We start from the raw sequence: 19745 nt of genomic DNA, 5'->3' as shown, positions 1-19745 counted from the left end.
TCTGTTGTGGTTCTGCTGCCATATGCTTCAGTTACACTGTCATAATGTATCTCTTATGCTGTATGTAAAATGTTGCGCTGCCTTTCGCTAGGACTGTGCTCTTCAAAAGCCAAACTAAATAAAATAAAAAATAATCCAGAAAAGAAAAATGCAGGGGTGCATACCAGATAAAAAAGGCGCCAGAATTACATTCCTCCAGGCTCGGCTAAAGTTTGGAATCTATTAAAGGAAACAAAAAGAGGGTTTAATGTACAAGTTACTTACCTTTGGTAACAGTGTATCTGGTAGAGACGATTCTAGCCGCAGATTCCTTAATGTAGAATTATCCCCAGGCATGAGACTGGATCCGGAAAATTTTCTTTGCGACAGCATCTCTGCGCGTCGGGGCGGTACCACGTGACTCCGCCCTGACGTCGCCCGCAGGCGTGACGTCAGCGAGGTCACATAAGCCCCACTTCGGCACACTGACGTCAGTTTTCTTCAGAGAACTTTTCCGCGCCACAACACGGAGCAATCACAAACAAAACTGTGGAGAGTATGGGAAAAGTGGGCGAAAAAAAGCCATAGCAGTGAAAGAGCACAGCACCGCTCTGAGGAGCAACCTCGCAAAGCTAAGGCGACATCCTCCCTGGAGGCAGAAAGAAACATGTGAAAAACATCATAGCAGATGATAGAGAGTCTGCAATCACAATTCACAACAGTGAAGGGCAACAAATCTGGAACAGATGAGTAATGGCAAATTACCCCAAGACAACACCCTCAAGGAGGGTCGTATCCCCTGGAAGGAACTAAAGGCGGAGGACCAGCCAATAGACCCCAACTCAGAGGATTGCGGAGGAATGAGAAATCCGAAGCACTTTAAAGAGAAGAAGAGTAAAAGTAGGCTCCCACACTGGAAAAAAACAGGGTGTGGGGATGCAGCAGTACATTGGAACCAACAGACCTTGCACCAGCAAGGAAGGGGTGGAACAACTAAACAGAACGAAGCATCCTGTCAGGGAGGAAGTGAAGAGGGCACTCATAGAAAACAAGCCACCCGGAGGGAGGAGAGTGCAGAAAACCAAGCTGAAGGTCCTCGCAGAACGGGGAGGAAGGGCAGGTCATGAAGGACTCTGCGGCTAGAATCGTCTCTACCAGATACATCTTTACCGAAGGTAAGTAACTTGTACATCTGATAGAGACTACTAGCCGCAGATTCCTTAATATAGAATAGATACCCTAGCCATACCCAGAGGGAAGGAGGGCCTGTGAGAGAACCTACCCAGTAGGAGAAAACACAGGGCCTCAGCAGGGGATGTGTAATGGGGACATGAAGGGCGGCCCAGCCCCCATTAAGCAGAAGTAAGGAAGGACAAGGCGAAGGGAGGCCAGGGTACCCCAAGCCCATCCAAGGTACAAGGGAAATATGCCAGAAAGCACCGGAGGGACAGACAACACCAGAGGAGTACCAAGGAAGAACAGAACTATCCCAAACTCCGAGGAGAAGAGGTAGAAATGGAGGCAGAGCCCGCCACAGGAGAACACACACAGTGAAGGGGACAGCTGAACAGGCAACAGCCTCGAGACAGCGGACAAGGCGGGAACGGCTCCACAGCCAAGAAGGGCAGACGTGAGAAGAAAGACACAGTCGTGCAAAGCTCCAGCAGAACAAGAGGCAGGAGCACAAGGGCACATGTCAAGGCCCATGGCGGTGGACCTGAAAGAGCAGGCATGCACAGCCGGCATCTGCCAAATACCATGAGGCAGTGCGCCCAGAACAAGCCCAGCGCAAAACGAAGGCAAAAAACGGAAAAGTCGGAACAATCCCCAAAGGAAGACCGTTCCGGACATAAACCAACCCACGAAAAGAAGTGGGACCAGCCAGAAGAGAAAGAGGAGAAATACGTAGGACGGACCTAAGCCGTCAGCCAGAACACAGGAAAATACTAGGAAAGCCTAGCCCCCCTGGAACACAAGACAGAGGACCAGTCCGAACCGCCGGACAAAAAGGCGGAAACACCACACACAACGCTGAAGACGGCATGCCAAAGCCGGTCCAGCGATGTAGCGGATACGGAGAATGACAGAACCCGGAGCAGTGCAAGCTGCGCCAAGACAAAGAGACCGCACCAGCGGTATACAGGGATGTCAGAAAAGGAGAGGAACCCAAAAAAGGGGTCCACACCCTCCCAGCTTAGGACAGGGCTATACAATAGCTACAAGTACCCCACTTAGGGTATGACACGTCCCAAAGAAAACATGGGAACTCCTCTTAGTGAAAACATCCTGCAGCAGAGGGCGAGAACATAAAGGACCTGCGGGTACCTCAGACGGCTTAGAAATCAGCCAAAAATACACAAATGCCAATTGGGGCTGTATCAGCAGCCAACATTGCAGAGGGGCCAACCTAAGGACCCCGAAGGCACGTCAAACCACACAAAACACACAGACGGGCCAACCAAAACACTAGACTCCAGAAAAAAGGAGGGATAACGCCTCTCACAAAGCACCGGAGGACCAACAAGGATTAGTTACTTACCTGTAATCTTAGTTCTATTCCAGGGGTATACTCATTAAAGTCATAAGCACTGAATTATCTCCGCCCATGAGCGGGAACCCGGAACACAAACAATATTCATATATATGTGTAAATATATCAAAAAGTACATAGTACTAAACTAATTATACACATATACATGTATAATAACCAGCTCAAGTTCCAGGTTCCTCACAGAACAAGCCGGGAAAAAGAACTGACCTAACTGTCACCTGTGGTGCATGATGGGAACAGAGTTCTCCTGGAGGCCTTAAAGGCAAAGTGTGCACATTCTCTGGGGCCTTAAAGGCAGGGTGCCAGTCTGATTTTCTGTACACACACATTTTTTCATATGCAGCCTTTTAGGCTAATAACTGTTTACAACAGGTTCTTTGATGAAAATAAAAGGTTTTCATGGTTATGAAATGAATTTTAGGCTCATGCCTGTATATTGCATTTATATACAGCATATTTTCATGCTTCAGAACGTGTGTAAGTTTGGCTTTATTAGCCTATGTATATATGTTAGGCTGCATATTATGGTTATTATACATGTATATGTGTATAATTAGTTTAGTACTATGTACTTTTTGATCTATTTACACATATATGTACATTGTTTATGTGTTCCGGGTTCCCGCTCATGGGCGGAGATAATTCAGTGCTTATGACTATTAATGCGTATCCCCAGGAAGAGAAGCCAAGCTTACGGAGGGGGAGGAGGACAGAGCCATGCAAGGAGCCGTTGAATGGCGGAGTCAGTGTGGGTGTTAAATAAAAGAACCCCATCAAAAGGCAGGTCAACCAGACGCTCCCTAATATTCTCTGGAAAAACGCCATCCTGCAACCAAGCATGGCGTCGGAGAGCCACTGAACTTGCCATAGCTCGGTTAGGAGCATCAGCAACATCCAAGGCCGAACGGAGAATAAATGCGGCCATCTCCCGGCCATCCAAAACACGGTGCCACAGATCAGCGCGTACACCTTCGTGGGAGACACCAGACAGAAGGGACTCCACAGAATCCCACAGGCTGGAGGTAGCCCTGGCTAACATGCAGTGTGTTGAGCGCTCGCAAAGCAGCACTAGTGGAAGTTACGCCCCCATGAATCCAACCACCGGGCCTCCTGTGACTGAGGAAACCCTGAAGGCAACTCGACCTCCGACGAGGCAGCTGCTTGAGTAGAGGGCCGAGAGGGGCCCGGGGAGGCACCCCGGATCCTAGCCACCACCCACAGCGCCGCCAGGGCCGGGGAGGAAAGTAATCAGCGCCAGAATGGCGTCGGCTCAGCCTCCGGTAAGGCAGCCTCCTGCCCAGAGGACCTAGGGGGGCTCGGGGACGAACTGTGAGTCAGGGACCCCCTTGGGGATTTGCGGCGAAGCCGTGGGTCGAAGAGGGGAACCCTGAAGGGCCGCACCTCGACGACACCACACCCCCAACACCTGAAGCCGAACTCGTCTGCGCCGGGGTAGAAGCCGCCGGCGACTCCACGGAAGACACGGCACATGGCAAGGAATCCGCAGACGTATCAGGAAGAGGCGGGGCCAAGGAGGCCTGCAGAGCCGTAGCGTAGGCCTCCATTTGGGCCCTAGTCGCCCCGACATCAGGAAACGGCAGGTAAGGTGGCGACGAGCAAGGCCGTAAGTCCCGAGGGGAACCCGCGCCCTCTGCAGGACGAGGACCAGGCCTAGTGACAAGCTGCAAGACTTACCGGTGGGCGAGCGACGCACATGGGGCCTCGGCGAAGGATGGTGCCGTAGTCAGAATCGACGGTTTCGGGACCCTTCCGAGGTAGGGGACAGAAGCGGTGACGAAACCGACCTGGACAAACGGGCTGAAAGTAGTTTCGTCCGGCGCTCCCGCCGGGACTTCGGCTTTAAATGCTGGAAAGCGTTGGGAGTCTGTAGAATCATGGTGCTCGCCCAAACACCAAATACAGATAGGGTGAGGGTCCGTCGCCGACATCTGACGCGTACAAGAAGTACACGTCTTGAAGCTTGAAGGCATTCACACAATGTTCCTCAACGCAAAAGCGTGAAAAGAAGGCCTGAAAACAGGTCAGGGACACGATCCGGGTCCGCGCTGCACGCGGAAAAGAAGGAAACTGACATCAGCGTGCCGGGGTGGGGCTTATGTGACCTCTGACGCCACGACCGCGGATGACGTCAGGGCGGAGTCACGTGGTACCTCCCCCGGCGCGCAGAGATGCTGTGGCAAAGAACATTTTCCAGATCCAGTCTCACGCTTGGGGATAATTCTACGTTAAGGAATCTGCAGCTGGTAGTCTCTCAGATAGACAATTCATAAGGTATCAGGGAACATATTTATTACTAGTCAGGCTCTTCTTATGACATGGCCAAATACTTACCCTAGGGTGGATGTAACAGTCAAGCAAAATACAAAATGGCTGGCTGCAAGGACAGGCAAACATCCAGCCTCAATGGCATTCATACAGGCCTCCATATCTGCATTACAACAGGGCCAGTATTATAACCCTCATCTCTTCGAAGGGCTGGGCTGCAAGAAGCTACAAACATCCTGCCTCATCTTTCAAGCAAGCCTCCAGATCTGTATTGCAACAAGGCCAGTATTGCAACCCCTGGATCTTAGAAGGCATGGGCTGCAAGGATCTGCTGACATACTGCCTCATCATCATTCATGTAGCCATCCAAATCTGCATTGCAACAGGGCCAGTACTGAAACCTCAGTATAACTCCCATCTCTTAGAAGGACTGAGCTGCAAGGACCTGCGGGAGCAAAAAGAGGGTCAATTTGCTTTTCTGCAAACCATACCACGAACTTGCCACAGCAGCAGGCGTATACAGACTTGGAGGAGGGACGCCTGGCTGCCAAGATAACATTGCAGACTTTGGGCGGAAGTACAAAAGCTGCCAACTGTTGCCACTCAATCTCCATGCATGAAGGCGGAGCATTGACAGGTTCAGCTGGAGAACCCTCCTGTGCTGCCGTGACAGAATATACTCCTGAAGGGGATGCCAGACTGGAGGACCAATGGCCATCCTCAACAGCTTAGGATACCAAACTCTCCGAGCCCAGTCAGGAGCCACAAGGATAACTTGTGCCAGGTCGTTCCTGAGGGAGGGATATGGGCAGAAAGGCCTGAGCTCCACTCAAGACGAAAAGTGATATCCGCCTTGGAAACTTCAGTGCACAGAACTGCTGACATTGTGTGTTCTCAACGGTGGGGAACAGATCTAACCAAGGCTCTCCCCACCTCTGAAAGACCTCGCACCACCTCCAGATGGAGAAGCTGTTCGTGATCAGCTAGGCATCATTGGCTAAGTTTGTTCTCCCTGGCTTTCATAGAGCCTGCCAGGTATTGACCCACCAGAGATATGCCCTGATGTTCCAGCCATGTTTAGAGGTGCAGGGCCTCTTAGCAAAGGAGCCTGCCCTGTTTGTGCCAGTACCACATGGTAGTGGTGTTATGCGTGACCAGCTGCACTAGCCTTCCCTTGATGGAGGCTAGAAAGCCTTTCAGTGCCAGTCCGATCGCCCGGAGCTCCAGTAGGTTCATGCAGGGACCAGATTCCTCCGGCAACCAGAGACCTCTGATATCGTCCCCTTTCGGAGAGAATTGCACATCTGTCACCTGTGGAAATATACCCCAAATGTGGCATGGTCACCCCCACTTTTTGCCCTAGTACTGATGCTATTCGACTGAAGGTGCCCTTATTCCATGCTAACCAGGCCCCAAGTGCCAGTGCTCTTTCCCTTAAAACAAGGTAAATGTCTAATTGTAACACAAATGGCAAACACTTTAGCACCCCTGTAAGTCCCTAGCAAATGGCCCCTCTGATATTTAGGGCATGGGTATTAAGGTGAGGCTCCTAGGGCTGCAGCATGTATTATGCCAGATTAAGGGACCAACATACAAATTGCATGTAGACTGCCATTGCAAGGAGTGTGAAATGGTGCAAATAATTGGGCCAGCACGACATGGCACAGTTACTGTGTGCCATGCCCCTGTGCACTGCATATACTACATGTATGTCACAACTGCAGCAGGCCTTAGAGCCGTAAGGTAGGGTGCATTATATTATATATGAGGACATATCTGCATGAACAGACATGCCTCTGTGATGTCTGGTACTAGGCTTATTTCAGATTGCAAGAGGTTTGATCACATTTCCCCATCCTCAAAGATCTCAAATGGCTTTCCATCAAAGGCAGATCCACCTACAAGAATGCGTGCATTACGCATAAAGCCTTGCATCTTCTTACCCCAAATACTCTCATACTGGTACCTCCGTTGGTAAACAAGGAATCTATCCAGTCACGCTCTTTCTCTGGAAATGCGCCCACTATCTGGAACTCACTCCCCAAAGATCTACGTTGCAACCCCTCCTACTTCAGCTTCAAAAGATCTCAAGCGACACCTTCTCAACAAATACTGGGGTCCTTAATCCTGCCACCTATCAGGGTCTCACAACCTGCCCATGATGGTGCTATGTTTTTCACCACATTATACCCGACTTGCTACCTGCTATCTTCTCTCCTATCACCCTCCTCGGTTCCACCCTATCTCCATACTTTCCCCCCACCATCCCTGGCCACCCACGCTTGCACAACTATCCAATCCTGGTTATGGACTAAATGTTATTTTCTTGTTCATGTATTTCTTGTTCTTTGCATTTATCTTCATATTTTCTTACGCTTTTCCTTTATGTACAACTATTATTTTGCAATTTGTTTCCACTTCCAACCCCTGTAAAGCGCTCTGATACCTTTGGGTCTAGCCAGCACTATATAAAATCATTTAAATAAATAAATACATTGACATGATATTGCAAGTGATCAGGAAGCCATCGTAAGCATATGAACTGGGCAGTGGTCCGTACAATACCCAGCTACATCATGGCTTCACTGAAAATAATGGTGTTTGGTAATAAACACCTCATCCTAATAAATCAGTACTGAGGCCAGCACAAAATGTATTATGACATGCACCTATAGGGCACCGTAGAGGTGCCCCCTGAATCCTACTAGTCTCTTAGTGTGCTGGCTGACTGGTATCTTCCAGCCTGCCACCACAGATTAGTTTCTGATCCCTTGCAGGTGACAACCTGCGCTCTCTGAGATCAGAAACAATACCTCCAATGCTTCATCCCTTAGCGACCCTCTTTAGTACTCATGCCCAATCTTTTGGAGGATTTGGCCATTTTTCCAGGGTCCGATTTCTCTTTTTCACTCCGGGCTTTGCTCTGTGCTCACATTTTTACACGCCTCTTCAGGTATTCAGAGCATGGCTGCAGGGGATCTTAATGCCCATGAGGTCTCCAGTTCATTCCTTCAGACATTCAATAGGAGTTGCAGAGGACACAACCACCTTCTTTTCGCCAGTAACCCCTCCCCACTGTAAGGACACCATAGCCATGGGATGAACTTTAGTATGGTTATCAGCATTAGTGACTGGATATGTTTGTCCAGCCAAATATTGCTCTATGGATATCAGTTTTTCAGTTACCATGGTGACACTTAAACCTGTATCCCTCATTATCAGCATTGATGACTGGATAAGTTTGTCCATCCAAATGCTGTTCTATGGATATCAGTTTTTCAGTTACCATGGTGACACTTTCACCTGTATCCGTCAGTGCTTCTACTCTAACCCCATTGATATGTGGCTGTTTTTCCAGGTTACTGAGCCAGACCGCCAGGGCAGCTACACCCTCGGAGATTCAAGTAGCTTCAGTGTGCTCTCTGACCTGGTCAGGGCACACCAAAGATCCCATATGGAGACTCAACACCCAAGTGGTAACTAGGGTGCACTAGTCGAAACCTTTTTGGGAGACTTGAAAAGTCCCCAGTTCAATGTCCCTTGGCTTTAGAATTGAAACATCCAGCCTTTTTGGTATCTCAGTTCTTAGCCTGGTATCCACCCTTGGATTGTGAAGTCTCTGGGCCCACCCTCCTGAACAGGGCACTGAACTGGATCCATTCCTTCCTTACCGGCCGAACACAGCGAGTCAGACTATCCCCCGTACCTCTAAGGACCTACAGAGATCAGCCGGGGAGTGCCCCAGGGCTCCTCCCTGAGCCCCACCCTTTTTTGTGTTGTTGTTATTTATTCTTTAATTAACATTACATAGTCAACTTACATAACATTGCAGGGTTACGGCAGTACAGTTCACATTTTACTTGAGCCCCACCCTCTTTAACATCTACATGGCGCCCCCTGCCACCATCGTCGAAAGCCACGGACTAAACATTGTCTCCTATGCTGCCAACACCCAGCTAATCCTCACCAACGGACCCACAGCACCCATAATCAACTTTCACAGTGGAATGAAGGCCATTTCTACCTGGATGAAAGACAGCTGACTCAAGCTGAAGATGTACAAGACCAAAGTACTCATCCTGGGACCCTCCCCATCAGCCTGGGACTACTCCTGGTTGCCCGATGCACTAGGAATCCCTCCATCCCCTACGGACCATGCATGCAACCGTGGCATCATACTGGACTACTCGCTCACAATGAACCGCCAAATCAATGCAGTATCCTCATCCTGCTACCACATGCTCCGGAAGACATTCAGATGGATCCCCACATAATCCAGAAAGACGGTCACCCATGGACTCATCACCAGCAGACTTGACTACGACAACGCACTCTATGCCGGCGTCACCCTGAAACAGCTCAGGAAACTACAGAACATCCAAAACGCTGCAACCAGACTGGTTCTCGACATCCCCCACAGCAGCCGCATAACACAACACCTAAGACCACTCCACTGGCTCCCAATCAACAATAGAATCATCTTCAAGCTCATTACACATGTCTACAAAGCCTTCCAAAATGCAGGATCAGAATATCTGATCCACCGCCTCACATTCCACACACCCGCCAGACATCTCTGCTCCGTCCAACTCGCCCTGGCTTCCCTCCCACGTGTCCACAATACAAGAACAGGCGGAAGATCCTTCTCCTACCTCGCCGCCAAGACCAGGAACACCCTGCCTCTCCACCTCAGGCAATCAGCATTCTTGACCCAGTTCAGGAAGGAATTCAAGACCTGGCTCTTTCACTGAACCTTCACGCCCAGACAGATCAGTAGCCCTCCTTCCTCAGCGCCTTGAGACCCTCACAGGGGAGTAGCAGTGCTATACAAACTCTTGACTGATTGATTGAAGTGCTTTGACTGAAAAGTCCATAAAATCAACCCATGACGGACTCGAGGTTTTGTGAGTCTCACGGACCGTAATCCTACACTCCTCAGTGAAAAGCCCTCAATCAGGGTATGATTCATGAGGTCATAGGAATAAGCAGCTTTCTCATTAAGTGGCACTTACAAATCGCAGAATATAAAGTGTAAATGTGCCTAAGCATTAGAGTGCCTTGGTGCTATATAAAATGCCCCTGCATATCTCCCCTTCAAATTATGCCAGAAGGGTCAGTTGGGGGTGAGCTCAGATCTTCCACTCGAAACAAGGGCCTGCAGTACTCGGCTGGCAGCCTTCCCGCAACCATCGTCCCTGACTTTCAACCGGACAGTGGCAATAGATGGATAGAGCGCCTCAGGCAGCCCAGTTTCATGTGGAGTCTCTTTTTCGATAAGGCATAGGCCACTCTATTCTTCAAGGTGCCTTTTCAGGTCATTTGAGTACCCAGATGAGTTCCGCACCATGGGATTGTTTCAGGATGAATTACAGATCTGAGTGAGCTAAAGCAGGTTATGTCAGTTCAGACAACTTGTTGGTCATGCCTATGATATTTGGAAGCTGAAAAGGCAAACCTGCTATTTATTTATTTTCACATAATTGGCTTGATACTTTGTGGCGTAACTGGTGGTGTTTAGACTGTGGCAGTTCTAGAAGATTTTCCAACCATTTATTTGAATGAAGCATCATTCAAAGGTTAAGAGGGCTGGTTCAAAAAGGCAGAAGTTTCAGAACCATTCTTTATCTCAAACTGTGTATTAAGGGGACATGTCTCTTCTTGAAGGGGGAGTGTTAATCCCAGAAGTATTCTCTAGGATTGTGAGTTCTTTGGAGTTGCCAGGTTAAGTAAATTCTTTAATTTTGGACAAGGAGCATTTCAGAGCTGGACTTCCACCAAATGGATGAAAAGCCAGTTGTACGAGTTACTTACCTTTGGTAACGATGTATCTGGTAGAGACGATTCTAGCCGCAGAATCCTTAACGTAGAATTATCCCCAGGCGTGAGACTGTATCCGGAAATCGGCAACATCCAAGGCCACACAAAGAATAAACGCGGCCAATTCCCTACCATCCAACTCATGGCCCTGCAGATCAGCACGGGCACCCTCATGGGAGACACGAGACAGAAGGGACTCCACAGAGTCCCATACGGTGGAAGTAGTCCTGGTCAACACACACAAAGTGTTAAGCGTCCACACGGCAGCGCTGGAAGAAGCGAAGACATTACATCCCCCAGGAATCCAACCACAGGGCCTCCCGAGACGGAGGAAACAACACCACAGGCAAGCACGGAAAGAAATTCTGAAGAAGAGAGCCTTGAGTAGAAGGGTGGAAGGAAAGGCAGACGGTGGCGACGCAGGAGCGCCTGAGGCACCGGATCGCACGTGGCAGGGCACCCCCAAGACCCCACAAGAGAATTATGGGGTGACACTTCAAAAAGAAGGAACAACTCCCCTCCACCAGAGCCCTGGTGGATAACTTCCAAAAGGTTGTCCGTAGGAAATGGGGTGACAGGTTCACCCATCCGCAGAATACCAGCGGCTGTGGAAATATCCCGGACAAAGGCAACACTGGCCTCAGTAGGGCGCTGCGGAGGAGAAAGTAATTCCTCCGTGGGCGACGGCTGCAGACTGAGCCCTCCATCCCCAAGTCCAGGGGGAAGGAGCCAGCCCCGGAATAGTCAGGGGTCCACAGATGAATGGGGAACCTGAGGGGCCCCAGGGGAAGGCGGAGAGGCAGGAGGAAAAACAAGCCGCGAGCCACGGAAAGAAGGGTTTGAGGATTTAGGCCGTGGGGACGGCGCGGAGCCCTCCCTGGAAGATGCCGGTGAAAAGGCAACAATAGGGTGCCCTGTCTCCGGGGAGGAAGACACCAACAGATGACAGACCTCTAGAGAGGAAGGAACCTCAGGAGACTAATCAAGAACCCGATGATGGCGCGGCTCTGTGGAGTCCGCCACTGGCGCCTGACCAACGTCGATCAGCACCGGAGTGGGCATTTACGGCACCTGGTTGGCTCCTGCCACCACGTGCTCCCCAGGAGAATGGGGCGGGGTCGACGCAGCCACCTTCTCAGAGGACCGAGGGGGACAAGCCCTGAGTCCCGGCGATCTCCTCCGATGCCACAGGGAGCCCCACACCTCGACGACACCACCCTCCTACGACCTGAAGCCAAAACATTCGGCGCCGGAGCCGCCAGCAACTCCGCGGAAGTCCCCGCACGAGGCAAGGGATCCGCAGACGTCTCAGGAGGTGGAGGAGGGGCCAAAGAAGCCTGCAGAGCCACAGCGTAGGCTGTCATTTGGACTCTAGTCGCCCCAACGCCGGGAAACGGTGGGTAGGAAGGCGACAGGCGGGGGCGCATGTCCCGAGGGGAGTCGGCGCCCACCACTGAACGAGGACAGGGCTTCGAAGACAGACTGAATGACCTACCATCCGGCTAACCATGCCCTTGGGGCCATGGCGAGGGACGATGTTGCAGACGATACCGGCAGCTCCTTACTTCCGAGGTAGGGGACGGACGCTGGGATGACACCGATCTGGACAAGCGAGCAGACAGCAACTTCATCCAGCGCTCCCCGCCATGATTTCGGTTTAAGGTGCTGACCGGCGTCGCAATCAGTCACGTTGTGGTGCTCACCCAGACACCACATGCAATCTGGTGAGGGTGCACAGGAGGTACGCGTCTTGAAGCCCGAAGGCATTCGCACACTGTTCCACTAACGCAAAAGCGTGAAAAAGAAGAGAAGGCCTGAAAACAGGCCAGGACACAATCTGGATCCACGTTGCCTGTGGAAAAGAGAAAAAACTGACATAGGCGTGCCGGGGTGGGACTTATGCATCCTCGCTGACGTCACGAACACGGAAGACGTCAGGGCTTAGTCACGTGGTGCCGTCCCTCTGGCGCGCAGACATGCTGTGGCAGAAAAGTTTTCCGGATTCAGTCTCACGGCTGGGGATAATTCTATGTTAAGGAATCTGCGGCTAGTAGTCTATCAGATCTAACCGTTGATTCATGACTCAACAAACAGATTTGGCTTACTTGGTCTCAGATTGTGTTTGGGAACAGCAACTGAAGCACTGTTGGCCTTTACTTTGAATTGTATTATCTGGGCCACTGAAAGCACATACACTCCTTGAAGAGCTGATATGGTCAATTCTTTAAATTGAAACAAAGTCTGGTTATGAATGAATGGGTATGAAAAGGGAACTCTATTTGCAATTGGGGAGTTGGTGTAGGTCTTGGTTTGAAGGCATTCCCCTTGTTCAACAAGGAATATAATAGTACTTGCACCCAAGAATGAAGTGGAATGGAGGCCATATTTCTCTGCACCTTCTAGAGAAAGTCACTGTAAAGGAGTGATGAAGGGACAATGCCTGCCTTTCTTCGCCTTTGTTAAAGTTTATCTGAATATATGTGAAACGTATTATTCAGCACTTTAACTTCAGCATTTTTCAAAAGCAAAATAAACTCCCATCTTCAGTGATTGGCCAGTGGTAACTTCCGTTTGCCAGACTAGGTAGTATGAGTAACATACCTTCCACAGGGAATGGACACCAGTTATTGCCACTAACACCTTCCTCAGGTATTGAATCTGAAAAAGAAAGTTAATTTGGAAAGGGTTAATCCAAAGGTTCATACACTCCCCATCTCCCCCACCACAAAACGTGATCCTATTAACACTGGCCCATGATCTTAATGTTTCAAAGATCCATTACCCAAAAATAATCGCCAAATCCATAACATATCAAGCAAATTTATCAAGTCACAATGTAGGTTCACAAGGCAGAGATCCCACTTTCTAGGATTCTACTACTCAAGGAGACTGGTGTGTTTTTTGCCAATCCAAAACATTTTAAAGAGTCACGTAAAACCATACGACAAAACTTCAAAGGTATGCCTGTCGATGTTACTTTGAGACACAAGTCCAGAGGTTGTCAAAACACTGAAACTGCCTATAGGTAATGGAAGAAGGGCACAATGACTGCAGTAAACCTCATTTATTCACCTCCTCTTCTCTCCTTCCAGTCCCATCCTAGGGTGCTGTCATTGCCTACCTGCTGCCCAACATGTTATACCACTTCCTCAGCCTCCACCCTGCAGTCTGTTTCCCTGCCCTTCATCATCAGTCCCATTCCACCTTCCACCTTTCCTGCAGTGATACTGAATGCCCTTCCTCCTCCCCATTCATCTGTTTGCCCCATCACACCCCTTCCAGTGGCACATTCACCACCTCACAAATTTATTGAAGTGCAGAAATGCTGGCTGACTTCTCTCCCAGCCTGCCACCACAAACATGTATGACCCCCCTACAGGTGACAGCCCATGCTCTCTGAGGTCAGAAACCGTGCCTGTCCAGAGGAAAGTGATCACACCTCCTCCAACAGGATGGCTAGCAAATTTAGCATATCAAGGCCAGAGGCATCTGTAAGAGACATTAGTTAGGGATAGATTCCTTCCCATAGAATATCCCCAGGCGTCAGTCTGGATCTGTAAAGTTTTTCGTCAGCAGTACCCCTGCACGTCGGAAGGTGGCGTCGTGCGGCTCCGCGTCCGTCGCTGGCGTCATATGCGCCGAGATGACGTCACGGAGACTACTTAGGTGCCACCCATGCACGTGGACGTCAATTCTGTACACGACTTTCCGCGCCAGGAACGCAAAGCCATGCAAGAAACTGACCACTGGTGCCATGAAACTAGGGCCCTGAAAGGGATGACCTTAACCCTAGAAATCATTTCGCAGAACGGGGACGATGGATGGGGCTGTCAGGAATCTATCACTAACTAATGTCTCTTACAGATATATAGTTACACAAGTAGTAACTTGTGCATCTGAAAGAGACACGTTAGTGATAGATTACTTACCTTAGAATAGATACACCAGCAATACCAACCCCGGTGGTGGGTCTACGAACAAGATTACACCAGAAAGTCAAGGAGAACAGAACTGCCAAAGAAGCAGTCTCTCCGGACTTTACTGTCAAGGCAGTAATGCTTGGTAAACGTGTGCAGCGAGGCCCACATAGCTGACTGACTAATGTCCTGCATGGGAACGACGCGTCCCAAGGCAGTAGTGGCTGCCGTTACCCTGGAAGAATGGGCACGCAGCCCCACAGGAGGCTCCTTCTTAGCCAACGAGTAACATATTTTGATGCACCGAACGACCCACCAAGAGATGGTTCGTTTGTGCACGACTCAACCTTTTTTGGCGCCCACGTAGCCGGAACTGTTGTGTGTGCTTCAGATAGAACGAGAGTGCACGTTTTGGGTCCAGACGGTGGTGCCTCTTTTGAAGGATGCGGAGGTGGGCAAAGTGATGGTCTGCCCGATGTGGAAGGGCATGACAACCTTTGGCAGGAAAGAAGGATGGATCCTTAAAACCACCTTGTCCGGATGAAGAGAAAGGAAAGGAGGTTTAGAAGAAAGAGCCTGGAGCTCACTCACTCTTCTGGCAGAGGTGATAGTTACCAGGAAAGCCAACTTGAGAGTGAGAAGACGTATTGGACAGTTATGAAGGGGCTCAAAGGGAGCGCACATCAGAAAGGTCAAGACAATATTTTAGTCCCACTGAGGCATTATGAAAGGCACAGGAGGAAACGTGTGTGTAATGCCTTTGAGGAAGCGATTAACAACCAGGTACTTAAAAAAAGAAGGCTGATCTGTAAGCCTTAAAAAGGTGGAGATGGCTGAAAGATAATCTTTGATAGTTGCCAGAGCAGAGCCCTGCTGGGCCAAAGAGAGCAGGAACAGAAGGGCCTCGGAAAGAGGGACAGAAAGGGGATCCACAGTCTTTGCTGGGCACCATGCCACAAATTTGTTCCACCTGCAGGCGTATACCGTTTTAGTGGAGGGACGCCTGGCTGCCAGAATGACATCACAGACTTTGGGAGGAAGATCGAAAGCTGTCAACTGTCGCAGCTCAATCTCCATGCATAGAGGTGGAGGCTGGACAGGTTTGGGTGGAGGACCGTCTCCTGCTGCTGCGACAGATGATCATCCCGAGGAGGCAGTCGGATCGGGGGATCAATCGCCATGCTGAGCAGCTTGGGATACCAGTATCTTCATGCCCAATCCGGAGCCACAAGGATGATTTAGGCCCGTCCACGACGAGTCAGCACTCTGGGCAGAAGTGGTATAGGCGGAAAGGCGTACAATAGACCGCAGCTCCACTCACGACAAAAAGCGTCGGCGAGCGAGGGCCGCCTTGGAAATTCCAACTCGCAAAACTGATGACATTGCGTGTTCTCTTCAGTGGCAAATAGATCTAACCAAGGCTCTCCCCACTGCAGAAAGAGACCTTGCGCCACGTCCGATTTCAGACACCATTCGTGATCCATCATGCACCGGCGGCTGAGTTCGTCCGCCCTGACGTTCAGGGACCCTGCCAGGTGTTGAACCACCAAGGTAATGCCTTGATGTTCCAGCCATGTCCAGAGGAGCAGCGCCTCCTGACATAGGGTCCACGACCCCACCCTGCACTGTTTGTTGCAATATCACATGGCGGTGGTATTGTCCGTCAACACCTGCACTACACTTCCCCGGACAGAGGGAAGGAATGCTTTCAGTGCATGTCGTATCGCCCGAAGCCCCAAAAGGTAGATAGGGAGCCGGGACACCGCCGTAGACCAGAGGCCTCTGATCTCTGCCTCGCCCAAGTGGCCGCCCTATCCCAGGAGGGATGTATCCGTCACCTCTGTGTGCTCCAGTTGGGGGAGAGGGATCTGACATTGACCCAATCGCGATTCGTGAGCCACCACTGCAATTGTCGTGCAGTGTCCTCTGAGATCTGGACATGATCAGACAGGTTGCCTGATGCTGTGCCCACTGGAACTTCAGGTCCCACTGCAGAGCCCGCATATGCCATCTGGCATGTTGCACTAGCAGGATGCAGGATGCCATGAGGCACAGGAGCCGGAGGGTCATCCTGACCAAAACCCGGGATAGAGGCTGAAAGATTGGAATCATAGCCTGAATATCACGGAATAGCTGGTCGGGAGGATAAACCCGAAACCGCGTCGAATCCAGATTCACTCCGATGAAGGGGAGCTTCTCAGATAGACTCGGTGCGACTTCGGCACGTTGATGGAGAACCCCAGCGAATGCAGGTGGTCGGCCGTAGTCTGGAGGTGGGAGACGACTGCCTGGGGCGAGCCCTCCTTCAACAGCTAGTTGTCGAGATCGGGGGAAGACTGAAACCCCTGATCTGCACAGATGAGTTGCGACCACCGCCATCACTTTCGTGAATTAGAATTAGATGTGGATTTGTACAGCGCGAATTGCTGCCCGGAGGCGTCCAAGCGCTAACAAATAACCAGAAACCATCAGAGAGCTGTAAAGGAGGTTAGCTGAAGTTAAAGGGGTAAGTTAAAAAGGAGGATCTTAAGCTGTTTGCAAAACACAGAGACATCGGGATTGGCTCTGAGGTGCAGTGGAAGGGTATTCCAGGTCTTGGAGGCATTGTGGGCGAACGTCCTGCCGCCAGATCTGGATCTTTTTATTCTAGGAGCCACTGCTAGAAAGGTCTGGCTAGAGCGAAGACTTCTGTTGGGAGTGTAGTGAGTGACTAGGTCGCGGGTAATGCTAGGGCCTGTGTCCCAGAAAGCCTGATGGGCTATACACATTGCCTTAAAAAGAATTCTCTGACGAACCGGTAGACAGTGAAGGCTGACCAGTCCGGCCCTCACTGATTGTCTGCGAGGGATTTCAAGCAGTAAACGGGCTGCGCAGTTCTGCACTATCTGCAGCCTGCGCAGGGTGTACACTGGGGCGCCGAGATAGAGCACATTGTTAAAATCAAGGCGTGATTGTATTAGCTCCTGTATAGCCACCTGTTTGGCTTCCATGGGAAGGAGGGGGAAGATTTTCTTTAACATCCGCATGATGCCAAAACAGGTGGCTGAAAGTTTTGAGGCCTGAACGTTGAAAGATAGGGATCTATCCAACTAAACTCCGAGACTCTTGATATTGTCTTTGGGAGTTGGAGGGAGACCCAGACACGAGGGCCACAAAGAGGCGTGGAGGCAGAGATCTGGGGGGCCTAAGAGCATCAGCTCAGTTTTGTCCCCATTCAACTTGAGGGATGATGAAGACATTCAAGTCTTCACCTCTTCTAGGCATTCTCTGAGCCCACCTGGCGCAGGACGGTTGGCTTCCTGCGCCAGTGAGACCACCGGCTGCGTGTCGTCCGCATAAGAGATGATCTTAACCCCGAATGGACGGACGACCTCAGCCAGTGGCCTCATATACAAGTTGAAAAGTGCGGGGCTCAGAGAGGAGCCCTGAGGGACTCCGCACTTCAGAGGTCTGCTGGAGGACAGGGACTCACCCTCAAAGACTCTAAAAGATCTGTCCTCTAAAAAGGACTTAAACCACGACCAGGCTTTATCCTTTATCCCGGCACAGGACATACGGTGCAATAAGGTGTCGTGGCTAACCGTATCAAACGCCGCGCTTAGGTCAAGGAGGATCACTGCCACTGATCCTCCTTGATCCAGGATTTTTCTAGCTTCCTCAGTGACCATGAGGAGGGCGGTCTCGGTCCCGTGTTTCGGTCTGAAACCCGTCTGGGTGGGGTCGAGTAAGTGATGATCTTCCAAAAAGTTTACTAGCTGTTGATTTATGTATTTTTCCAAGATCTTACTCACCCATGGGAGCAGGGAGATGGATCGGTAATTACCCAGGTCAGTTGGGTCTAGATTGGGCTTCTTTAGTAAAGATCTGACCATAGCCTGCTTCCAGATGGACGGGACAGTGCTGGAGGTAATGGATGCATTTAATACCTCCCTAATTATAGGCAGGGTGATCTGAGAGGCAGCCATTATTATGTCTGGCGGGGCTGGGTCGTCAGGGGATCCGGATTTGACTCTATGCGCTAAGGATTTAAGGGTTGTGAGGTCTAGTAGGGGAAAGTGAGTCAAAGTGGATTGAGGTAGAGAAGGGGAGGGAGTTGGGGATTTATTGAATTGGATTGAAGAAGTGATGTATTTAGGGAGGAAGGCTGAGTAGATCGTGTTTACTTTCTGATAGAAGAACTCAGCAACGTTGTTACAGTGGGTGGTGGATTTTAGGGCCTGCAGGGCAGGGGGGGGGGGGGGGGTCGTTAACTTTTTCACGATATGAAAAATCTCCTTAGGCTTTGACTTGGCCAGCAATATTCTGTTAGAGAAATATGTGGCCTGGGCTGCTTTTACCAGAGCTTTATATTCGCTGATAGATTCTCGGTAGCGGGTTTTATTGTCTACCGAGTAGTCTGAACGCCATCGTCTTTCCGATCTTCTACATAGACGTTTCTTGTCCCTGAGAGCCTCCGTGTACCAAGGGGCGGTTTTGTGGGGGCGCTTCAGCGTAATCTTACTTATTGGGAGTGTAGCGTCTAGGGTTTGTGTGATCCAGTTAACGTAGGCCTGGTTGGCTAGGCCAGGATCCTCGTGATCATGGGGTTGAGTGCTGGCAAGTTTAGTAGACCAATTATGAACACCCGAGGGGCACTGGTAAGGCCGAAGGGGAGCACGGCAAACTGAAAATGCACATGGCCTACCGTGAACCGCAGGTAACGCCGGTGGGCAGGCAGGACGTGGATATGAAAATATGCGTCCAGCAAGTCCAACGCTACCATCCAGTCTTGCGGGTCTAGGGCAGACCAGACCTGAGCAAGCGTGAGCATCCTAAACTTCTCCTTCCGGAGGAAGCGATTGACGTTCCGAAGGTCTAAAATAGGACACAGGCCCTTGTCCTTTTTCGGAACCAGGAAGAAGTGGGAGTAGCAACCACGACCTACTTCTGGCGTCGGAACGCGCTCGATGGCCCCCTTGGCCAAGAGGGCCGCAACTTCCTGCTGGAGAAGTGCCAAGTGATCCCCGACATGCGGTGGTACTGAGGTGGCATGGCTGGAGGGGTAGTTTCGAAGAGGAGGGAGTAGCCCTGACGGACTATCTGCAGAACTCACCTGTCCGAAGTGATGGTGCGCCAGTGGGGGAGGTGATGGCGAATCCTGCCACCCACTGGCGTGTGGTGGGCCTGAAACAGCGGACTAGGAAGGTTTGGAGGCA

General features: G+C 50.6%; 1 protein-coding gene across 2 annotated transcripts in view; it reads right to left on the bottom strand.

Moving 5' to 3' along the window:
• KNTC1 (kinetochore associated 1) overlaps nucleotides 1-19745 on the bottom strand; it is a 913665-nt gene that overhangs the window by 142736 nt on the left and 751184 nt on the right. For both annotated transcript variants that reach the window (XM_078667574.1, XM_078667573.1), the window contains exons 57-58: nucleotides 13235-13291; nucleotides 165-219 (exon numbers count right to left, since the gene is read on the bottom strand). In XM_078667574.1, the coding sequence (XP_078523700.1) occupies nucleotides 165-219; nucleotides 13235-13291 (112 nt within the window). The remainder of the gene's footprint in view (nucleotides 1-164; nucleotides 220-13234; nucleotides 13292-19745) is intronic.

This window comes from Lissotriton helveticus, chromosome 11, assembly GCF_964261635.1.
Source record: "Lissotriton helveticus chromosome 11, aLisHel1.1, whole genome shotgun sequence".
Classification (NCBI taxonomy): domain Eukaryota; kingdom Metazoa; phylum Chordata; class Amphibia; order Caudata; family Salamandridae; genus Lissotriton; species Lissotriton helveticus.
This window is presented reverse-complemented; position numbering and strand designations above follow the sequence as displayed.